This window comes from Meleagris gallopavo, chromosome 13, assembly GCF_905368555.1.
Source record: "Meleagris gallopavo chromosome 13, MGAL_WU_HG_1.1, whole genome shotgun sequence".
NCBI lineage: Eukaryota > Metazoa > Chordata > Aves > Galliformes > Phasianidae > Meleagris > Meleagris gallopavo.
In genome coordinates this window covers 16,451,759-16,462,278 of record NC_139416.1, presented here as the reverse complement: position 1 = coordinate 16,462,278, position 10,520 = coordinate 16,451,759, and the positions used below count along the sequence as shown (strand labels likewise).

General features: G+C 42.8%; 1 protein-coding gene across 2 annotated transcripts; it reads right to left on the bottom strand.

The window, feature by feature from the left end:
* Positions 1–405: 405 nt before the first annotated feature.
* LOC100539929 (uncharacterized) lies at positions 406–10,361 on the bottom strand. Of its 2 annotated transcripts, XM_010718106.4 has the most exons (11): positions 10,034–10,360; positions 8,916–9,050; positions 7,193–7,317; positions 6,807–6,875; positions 5,481–5,594; positions 5,097–5,212; positions 4,476–4,531; positions 2,965–3,017; positions 2,235–2,362; positions 1,884–2,040; positions 406–872 (listed from the first exon to the last, which is right to left on the bottom strand). In XM_010718106.4, exons 1-11 carry the CDS (start codon positions 10,235–10,237, stop codon positions 770–772), a joined length of 1,260 nt encoding a protein of 419 aa, XP_010716408.2. In that variant the 5' UTR covers positions 10,238–10,360; the 3' UTR covers positions 406–769. The 2 variants fall into 2 exon arrangements, with proteins under 2 accessions (XP_010716408.2, XP_085091123.1); XM_085234997.1 differs by lacking the exon at positions 6,807–6,875 and having other exon boundaries at positions 10,034–10,361.
* Positions 10,362–10,520: the final 159 nt, after the last annotated feature.

Sequence of the window (10,520 nt, the reverse complement as noted above, 5' to 3'; positions counted from 1 at the left end):
CTTTTCTGTCTTGACATATTTTAAGTATGCTTAATTTGCAGTATGTAATGGCAAGATATAACCAGGCAGAGAATGGACTGTAGGTTACATGGACCAGCAACTACCAGTGACTTTCCTGCATTCTGTGATGAATATGGCATCTAAGTCCAAGTGAATGATGAAATATTCAGATTATCATTGAAACTGAACTACCAGACTCTGCATTCCCTACACTCAATCAAAAAATATGTTTGTGTCACATATTTAATTAGCCTATATATAAATGCTATTCCTAGAGGACAGCCCATTCAGATCTGTTTCTCCCTATTTCTTCCAGTTCGACTTCTCATACAGTTAAAGACTATCAAACAGTGTAGTTTCCTGTAGTAGCTTATGCCCGTGCTTTAATGACTACACCAACCAGAGTTCAGACAGATAGAGCTTTTATTTCAAAAACAAAGCTGAAAGAACAGAGGAACTACTATGTGGGTCGGAGATCCATGTAGCCCTGTGCCCTGCTGTTCACATTGGAGAGCAAATGACAAGTCAGGAAAAAAACCAAAAGCCTGAGCTTTTCAATCAGCCATGCAGAGATTTCTTCTCAATCACCTCCAGGCAAGGTTAGCAACACTAAAAATGTTCCTCATTTCTCTGCAAATCCCTTTATATCACTGACCTCCAGAACATCCTGTGACAATGTGTCTCACCCTCAGAATTGTGCATTTTGCTGGAAATAACATTTCTGGAAAGCTGCTGCCTGCTAACACCACTGGGACAAGCCTGCAGGTGCTCACAGAAGAGAGCCATTGCTCACAAGGTGCAGGGAGGAAAGGTCTGGGCCTTCAGTGTTGGAACCAAGCTGCAAATTGGGAACCCTCTGGGCGGCTTCATCCCTGCAAGAAAAGCAAGGATGCTGAATGGTGAGAGGGAAGAACCAGATTGTCATCTTTTAATTTCTGACATGATTTTCACTTGGAAGTAGACACAAAGGAGGAGCCTATATGGAGTTTGTCAGCATTGCCATATGTAGACTGCTTAAAAATCTCCCAGGTGGTTCATGGATGGAGTGGAGCAGCTACCTAGCAGCAGCTACAAGCCACAGCTTACAAGTTCTAGCAGTGTGCTTTTTGGGGGTGTAGTGCCCTATTTTATGTGCTTTAGAAATGTCTGGTTATCAGATGAAGCTGAGCACTCAATTTTCTGAAAGTCATCTACGGCATCTCCTCTGACAGCCAAGAATCAGTGTTTATTTTAAAAAGTAATCTAAATGAAAACAAGCAAACTTGCCTATCTTTTTTTTTTTCTTTTTTTTTTTTTATGAGAGAAAAGATTCAAAAGGGAAAAGGCTGCAGTAAAAGATTGTTGTAATCATGTGGCAGGAGAAACAGCAATTCACTGAGAAACACAGATTTTGTTGATATAATCCTTTCCCCTATAAAAGGCATTGCTATATTGATTTTCTGAACATTTATCTGCTTTGTGCTCTACTCTGACAGATTTTTGTGTCAACAAATTTTGCTTTGTAAATGGTCAGCCTGCTCTTTGAGATAGAGGAGTCCTTCTATTTGGGATATGCCTAAAGTAAAACATCCAAGGACTCATTAACCTATATGGAGACCTATATAAAAACCTGTATAAAGCTATAAAGCAAGCAGCTGAACAAGTGTCTATGGCTTGTTTGCATGCACAAAGTGCTTGTACAATTGTTCTTTTTTAAATAACACGTAATTGTAAAATTAATAAACACATCAAGCTTTAAACAAAGAACACTTCCTTATGCCAAGCAAAAAATGTGTGTGTGCGCATCCATTATCTGTGGAGCTGTAGCTACATGGGACAATATGGGAAAATAGGAATTCTCTACCTCTTCCTGCTTGTAAAAAAAAGTTCTGTAATTATTTTACCTGTAATAAAATTCAGCCAAGCCCCAGCCTTGTGTTAACCCATCCAGTTGGAAATCTGCAATGCACTCATGGAAAACACCTCTTCCAGTCAGGCCGTTGTACACCACAGGGCAAGCTTGCTTGTCCAGCCTTGCAGAAACATCAAAGTGCTTGCCACCTTTCATAAATGCAAAAAAGGAAGAATGTTTCCAGACTTCAATTGTGTTTAATCTCAAAAATTCACAAGGTCTACTATTTTTGCATATAGATTTTTTCTTATGCTTTTCCAAAGAGCAGTAGTTTTCCTCTTTGCTTTGTAAATTGAGAAAGAACTTTGATCAAGGCATATTTTCAAATATATGTGTAGCTTACCAGCAGTAAAACTGACTCTGTACTCATCCTTGATTGCACCATCATCAGCCATCTCAGCCAGCGAGGCATTGGACCACTCAATCCCAGCCTTCTTCCCATCAGGGAAAAAGACATAACCTACAGTGAGGCTGAAGGGGAAAGAAATGGAGCAGAACAAAAGTTCAGCTAAAGCTCAAATGAAGGTCAACATGCTGACCTTCTAGGGGAGCTCAGCACTGAGTATAGCCTCCATTCCTGGCCAGCAGCGTAAGAGTGGTTGTATTGTGGGATCTTGCAAATGTTGGACAGGGGAGGCCATGGAAATAGGAAAGAAGATGAGGATTGCAGGAATTAGAGGCAGGTCATTTGGTCACACTTGGTCACAGAGCTGAAGGGTCAAGAATGAGGGGATCGAAGCTCCCCGCCATTCAGAAGCATAATATTAAGTTCAAAAATAGTGAGCAAGTGCTCAATTTCTACCTCTAAGTCCTCTAGACAGTAAGAAAGACAGCTTCATCAGCCAAATGGTAATTGAAAGGAAAGGAAGTAATTGGAGGTAAAAGCTGTCCTTATAACTAATTGCAGCTGGAAAACTGGGCTGAGGGAGTGGAGAGCATGAGAAAGAGGGTGTGGATGGAAATCTGGCTAGGTGGGTTCAAAGCAAGAATGTGCATACAGCTGTCTTGCTGAGCAACTTGTGTCACCTCAGAGATGTGTGTTTTCATCAGGGCAAACTTCCTGGGTTACTTACTTCGTTGTGGTAGCAGGCATATTTATAACTGTTAAATGTGCTGCAGTCCCATCCTGAAAGACAGGAATAAAGGAAAAGCAGTTTGATTGGCATGGGTCGTATGCTGACTTGACCAAGAAGACAAGAAGACCAAGAAGACACTGGATTCAAGTCAGGTTAAGCAGCATGCTATTACTTATTACTTTTAATTCTTCTCAGTCAATTTTCTCTGAAAGTGTGGCTGCAAATGAAAGTCCAGGAATATAAACCAGGTACACTGAGGACAAATTAAGGACATTAAGGACAACTGAAAGTCCACAGAAAGCAGATATAAGAGAAGAAGGAAAACAATAACTGCAGAAACCTCAGCTTGCTGTGTTCAGAACTGCAGAGCCACCTCTCACAGTTGGCCCTTCTTTGACAAAACATCTCTTCTAATCTATATTATTCCACGCTTTAAAGCAGCATATAGGAAAAATGTTAAATAAGGACGAACTAGATTCTCATGTTTTTATTCATTTCTATTCCATTCTTGAGTCTGAATCTCTTCATGCTCCACTTGGGCTGCTTGGAGGTAAATAAAAGCCCATGTTGCAGTTTTTTAAATGTACAGACATCAAGATGTGAGGACTCCAAATTTTAATCAGCGATTAACTTTAATTGTTTCTTACTAAACAGTTAGATGGCTTTTAATTAGGAGGGGAGTTATTTTGAGTCCTGAATAACTATGAAGAAAAGGGAGAGGTTACTGACCAATTATGCACATCACAACGCAAAACCACAATCTTATTAAAAGGTACACAGGCATAAGTTAGATCACAGCAGCAACTGGATCTGCACGTATATGGGATTTTCCAAGGTGTGTTTTTCTGCTGGCCTGCATGTGTCTGGGCAAGAATTTTTATTCTGCCTTCAGTCTCAACTCATGTAATGCTGAATATAACAGACATCTTTACGCCTGTGCTGGCAAAAGAAATGCCTTTTCAGAAGCATCTGCTCAGGTTGCATGCCAGCCTGGAATGCCAGGGTTCAGAATTTCCCCAGGCTGTGCTCTCAGCAGCCACTCCTCCAGCACAACCACCATAGCAAAGCAGGGAATTAGAGCTGAGCACGGGCAGAAATATTTGCTGACTGCTGTCATGAAGGCTTAAGATGCCTTCAAATATCTCAGGCTGTGAATCAGCGTTGCATCACCTCCTCTGAGCTCTGGGTATCTGCAGCAGGAGAAAATCTGTCCAGTAAAGCTGTCTAATTTTTTCTTAAAAAGCCAAAACAAACAGTTTCAAGTTACCAAAACAATTTTTAGTTAAGCCAGTGTAAAAAATAAAAAATCAACTTTTAAACACATGGCTCAGCTTTTTGAGATCTGCATCCAACACTGACATGTGCTAACAGTGGCAACATTTAGTGCTTCTGATTGCACACTGTGAGTGCTCCCGACGTATTATGTCTGGATATTTAAGTGTAACTGATAAATTCAGAAACAACAGTAGTGCCATGGTTAAGGAGCATACTGGCATGCTAATATCTACCTCAAAACGTGCCAAAATCATGACATAACGGTAGATCTCAGACCAGTTCCGGACACCTGCAAAACAGAACAAAATCAATGTAAAGTAAACCATGGCTGGAAAACATGAAGGAACAGTATCCGACTTGACACTGACTTCAGATACAGTAGTCCTGCAGTAACTGATACATGCTGAGTACGTGCTAGTCTCCAAAACAGCTATGGAGTATCATAGAATCATAAAATGGCCTGGGTTGAAAAGGGCCGTAATGATCATCTAGTTTCAACCCCTCTGCTATGTGCAGGGTCAAGGCCATTATAATTGAAAGAGAAGCAGAGTAACACGTCGAGTCAGACTGAGGAAAGGTTTATCTTGACCAAAACCAGGAAAATGTCTCAAAAGATAAAATTAAATTAACAGTTCCAAGTGTGTCAGCCCAGGAGGCTGAATGCACCACATCCTCTCCATCACAAGTCTCTACAGTGAAATTACATCCCATTCCTCTCTTAAAGGGGAATACTGTTGCCTGGAGGATCACCAGGCTTCAAGGAGGTGAGGAGATGGGGTGAGTTGTTCAGAGTGACTTAATCCCTACTGGAGTCTTCTAGGGGTGAACGAGGGGAAAATTTCTGCTGTTCTTACCGTAAGAGTGGCTCCGAACACCTTTGAGGGAAAGTTTGATTTTCTCATGATTTTCTATTTCAATTTCTCCAACAGACTGGCCCCACTGCTCATGTCGGAAATGTTGTTCCCTTTGTCTGGAAGAAAGAAAAGCTCGAATCAACATTGGTAAAATCAACATGGCTTCTATTAGGGAAACCACAGTGCCAATCTGATGGATGTGCATCCAAAAAATTAAGGTTTCAGAGCATCTAGATCACAGCTGTATCAGATCCTACACATCAGCAAACACTTTCAGATTTCCCAGCTATTACTAAATGCGTGTTAGAACACACAGGCATACCCTTGCAGCAGTCTGTAGAGTAATTATAACTAACACCAGAAGACATTATTCTTGCCTCTCACTTTTTGACCCTTTGGAAGAACTCGATGGTCCACAGTTCCTGGGCAAAAGCACGGACAAATGTGCTGGGATGACTGTCATCACGGAAGCTGAACACTTCTGTAGAGTTCTCCCAACTAGGAAAAGAAGGAAAAAAGCAAAAGCTGTTATCAGCTTGCGGGTTGCGTTAGGCCAAGTTGTGCACTTGCTACTCCAGGGATGATCTTTGCATGTTGTGGTGTTTGAAAATTTCTGATTTTTTCCATTTTTAATATGCTATTACTTTTCAAGATAAGGAAACAGAGAATGGGTACCATGTCCTGCAGAATGGCTCAACAAGGGTCAGCAGATTACCTAGGAAGGGGAGCTGGAAGGGCAGAGCCTCAAGTAAAAGGATGATGCTTTCTCTCAGTCAGTCTATTCAGAGATACAAATGCAGCATGATGCCAGAAATGCTGTGCTACTCTGACAGCAAATCATTTTTAATCAGGCAAACAGTCCATAAACCATTTGCACTGCTGGAAAGCAATGGCAGAATAAGGAAGCAGAGACAAGGATGGCATGAATTACTTTGGACACATGACCCATGAAAGCAATAGCTATGGGGTTAAGAGAAATAAAGCCACAAATATATGTTTTCAAATAGAGATTGTGGTTTTGGGGTGGTTATCTTGTATACTATTTCCTAGTTGTATGAGCAGAGCTTTTATCCAAATACATGCTAGAATCATTTTAGAACTGTTGCTTGGGTTTTATTTCTACTATTAACAGGGGAAACATGCAAGAATCATATCATACCACAGAATCATAGAACGGCCTGGGTTGAAAAGGACCACAATAATCATCTCGTTTCAACCCCCTGCTATGTGCAGGGTCACCAACCAGCAGCCCAGGCTGCCCAGAGCCACATCCAGCCTGGCCTTGAATGCCTGCAGGGATGGGGCATCCACAACCTCCTTGGGCAACCTGTTCCAGAGCCTCACCACACTCTGGGTGAAAAACTTCCTCCTAATATCCAACCTAAACTTCCCCTGTCTCAGTTTAAAACCATTCCCCTTGTCCTATCACTATCCACCCTCATAAACAGCCATTCCCCCTCCAAGAAACAATGCCAGACAGAAGGACCAGAGTATTTTGAGACCATAACACTAAATTCCTTTTAAAGCAGTTTCTCCAAAGACAAAAACACAAGACATAGAAGTCTTTGGTCTGATAACTCCCTAAATAACAAATACTGAAGTTCCCACTATGCAGTAAGTTTGGTTTCATTTCCTCAAGAATATACTGAAGAACCAACTCTTTAACCACAAACCCACAATGCAAACCAAAGCAAACTGTAATGCTCTTACTGAAGAGAGAATTTAACTGGTACAAGTTCTCCCTCTTCTTCACTCCACTGCTGTCGGTAGGGTCCTTTTCTATAAGAGAAAGCACCATAATTTTGTATAACTTCTAAACAGGTGACTTTTTTTATGTATTTGTAAATGGAATCAACAGAAGACGCTGCAGAAGAATGGTGTCATTGTGTGCTATGGAAGGACAGTAATGCTCCACTGCAGTGAAGAAGCAGAGAATAGAACTGGATGCAGATCCTACCAGCTGTATTTTCATTGCATAGAAGACAATGCATGCTATTGGTACCAAGTAGCTTTTGGTTCAAGCCTGTCAATTAGTTTTCCAGGTAGTGTTCAAGAAGCTTTGGCCTCATGTGTATGAGCCCGCAGTGCTGTAATACCTGAGGAATCCATTGAAGCTTATTTTCCAACATGCTTGGAGCTCTAAATATTCAATAGTGAGCCCTCCTCCACTCCAAATCTCTTCAGATTCATCATTCACCATCATGTTTGGGTGCTGTGGGTGCTAAAGAGACAGGAAAACATTTGTTTAACCCAATTCTAGAGGTGCAACACAGGTGAATTCCCACTGTGACAGCCCTCTGTAGGAGTAACATCTGATTGAATTGGCTTTTCAGCTCTGTTTGCTTTTTGGTAGCCACATTCTGGGAAAGAAAAATTGCATCTAAAATATTGGAGTTTCAGATAGTTTGTTATTGCTTTAGATAATACAACTGAACTACTTGTGTGTAGGAAAACCACTGTAACAACCCAGCTCATGCTTAGATCCAAGCTGATGTGAAGCCTTGGGGGGTAAAAGTTATTTTTAGGCTGACTACGATGAAACAAATGATTTTGTTTTAAACATGTTTTAGATTTTTAGTGCATGCGAGTTCTCAAAGCTCGTCAGCTGCACTTTGAAAAATATGCCTTATTTCCTAAGGTTGTCAGCTGCCTGAAGGAGTTCTTATCCCTGCTATAAGGAAGGGTATAGGGTTTATAACTTGGCTGCAGTTGCAAATAATAAAGCCACAGCTACATAGTACTAGGAAACCTAATAATGCACATCAATCTTCACTTTTGTGGTTTACTGTGAATAGGATGCCCCCTGGTCATGGCTACTTAGCAAAGCAAATTTGTGAATGTAAATGTATTGGTGAGGTGCAAAGGGATTTAGGCCAGATCTTCTCTTTTTCTTCACCACAGAGTCAGCTACTGACAAAAAGAAAATCCACAAGCAAAATATTTGATTAATACTGTTTTCCTGTTAGGATGAATGAAGTAGATGTACATCTAACTCCTTAAAAGCCTTCCTTTCTCTTTGAAAGAGGCACTTCCACAACAGTTTTATAGCATTCACTCATTACAGAAAGGGGAAAAAAACTGTACCATAACTGTACAGCATTGCTTATTAACCACGTGCAGCACATTATCACAAAGAGTGAATGCTCAAATACTTCCAAGAAGATTTACCAAGATATTTTTTTAGACAACATGCTATATTTAGTGCACTTATTGGGGAAAAAAAGCAATGAATATCAGATACCTGCCCTGAAAATAAGACACAAGAAGTAATCCAGCCTATTCTGCCACTGAAGTGAAATGCAATTTATCTAATGGAGCACCTTTCTGTTCCCCGTGCACGGATTGACTGAATTCAGTTCTGGAGCCTAATGGGGTTCACAAACAATTTTCTTTCCTTAATGTCTGTTGACACTTATCTTAATGAGACATTTGAGAAGACAACAGGTCTCAGGGTGTGTTTTTCTGCCAGTTGCATTCACTGCAAGTGAATTCTAATGGGGTGTTTCAAGAAGACAAGATCATGCAACACATGTAACTGCCTTATAACAGCACTGATGGTTTAGGATGTTAATCATAGAATCACAGAGCTACCAAGGTAAAAGACCTCCAAGACCATCCAGTCCAACTGCCCACCTATCACCAACAGTTTGCACGTGTCCCTCAGTACAACATCAGTGAAGACACGCATGGTAATGATGGGTTGACTGTTAGACTAGATGATCTGTATGATCTTTTCCAATCTTAATGATTCTGTGATTAATTTTCACTTGGGTTCCTAGCATAGCAATAGGAGTTAAGCACTGAATGTCCACCACTTACTTCAAACTCTCCTACTCCATCCACCCTCAGGAAGAGCCACATTTCACAGATGCCATTGGGACGCTTGGCAAGACGAGCAATCACAAAGCTCTTGTTGGTCTCTGCAAAGCCCGTGAAGTAAACTGAATCAAGTGCCTAGGGAAAAGGAAACAGATCTCAGCTCAGGCTGGAGGGGGAGAAAGAGAGCCATGCTTTGTTTTCCGTGGTTTTTCTCAGGAACTGGATTTTACTTTCATTTTCTGTATCTAATACCACATTTTTCATTAGCTTAAAAGCATTATTCCTTCCTCCTTTGCCCATTTACTTGTCAGGGAGAAGAGATGGAGCAGGTGATAAGCAAGTTTAACAAGGGACCGTAATTATTCCATGATAGTCATGCAAGGTGAGCTTCTTGCCATAGGAAATCCAGCACTTCACTGCCATGATTACCAAGTAATGGCAGTGTTAACATCTCAAGTCTCAAGAACATCTAGGCACAGAAATCCACAACTCCACTTCTACCTCCAAGGTACAACCAAGGTGACATGCCCACGTTGCCATCCCAGAGATGTGCTTAGGGGAGAAAAAGGGTGCAGTTCCAAGGTTGGGTAGTGAGTGAAGCCCAGCATTGGGACGCAGGGGAAGGAGGCTTCTGATGCAGGGAGATGCAAGGTGATGGCGTGCAGGGGATGCACAGGGGTGTGTGTCCTTGAGGGATGTGAGTCCCACACACAGAAGTCCTGGAGGGTGTGCATACATGGTGAATGGTTGTGCTAGATTAATGAGTAACCCAGAGGATGGAGGTCCTGGAGATGGCATGCATTGGGACACTGTGGGGATCCAAGGAGATGGGGGTCCTGGGGATGGCATTGCATTGGGATGCAGTGGATCTCCCAGAGGATGGAGGTCCTGGGCATGGAATGCATTTGGGCAGAGTGCTGGGGAGATGGGGCTCCAGTCAAAAGAGTGCCATAGAGATGGGATGCCAAGGAGATGAGGACACTAGGGAAAGGAGCGCCAGGGAGATAGGTGCCAGGCAAAAGAGTACCAGAGAAAAAGGTGCCAGGGAAACGGGACGCCAGAGAGACAGATGAGGTGCCGCGGAAGCGAGTCGTTCTGGGGCACATCAGGCCACTCACGTGGGGGTCGGGACTGAGCAGACGCGGCCTCCGGGGCTCCGCTGCCCCTTCGCAGGCAGCCCGCTGCTTCCAGGCGCCGTAGAGAAGCAAAATCCCTCCCAAGGCCCAACGCTTCAGCGGGACCCAGGCACGGGGAGCAGCCGCCCGCCGCGCCCCGAGCAGCGCCAGCAGCGCCGCCGCCAGCAGCGCCAGCAGCGCCAACATCGCGCAGCGGAGCGGAGCGGAGCGCGGGGCGCGGAACGGAGCTGCAGCCGCTTCGCAGCTGGGCCGATCGCTCCGGCGGTCGCCAAACTCCGCCTCGAAGCTGCTTAAGGGCTCGTCCTGTCTGCCGGCGCTCTGAGGTCACGCATAGAAGTTGCATTTGTTTATTGACGTATTTGTGAATTGGTTGCTGTTAGTATTACCGTTAGTAACGTTATCGAAAGTTGCATTTGCTCGGTTTATTTATTTGTTTATTTATTATGGCAGTTACTATCCTTGTCATTCT

What these genes read in the sequence shown, in the direction of transcription:
- LOC100539929 (XM_010718106.4), bottom strand. Translation starts at nt 10,237, where the DNA reads ATGTTGGCGCTGCTGGCGCTGCTGGCGGCGGCGCTGCTGGCGCTGCTC. An exon ending in CAGAGTCAGTTTTACTGCTG is followed by an intron (nt 2,041 to 2,234) that starts GTAAGCTACACA and finishes CATTTATGAAAG; the next exon opens with GTGGCAAGCACTTTGATGTT. An exon ending in TTGGCTGAATTTTATTACAG is followed by an intron (nt 873 to 1,883) that starts GTAAAATAATTA and finishes CTTTTCTTGCAG; the next exon opens with GGATGAAGCCGCCCAGAGGG.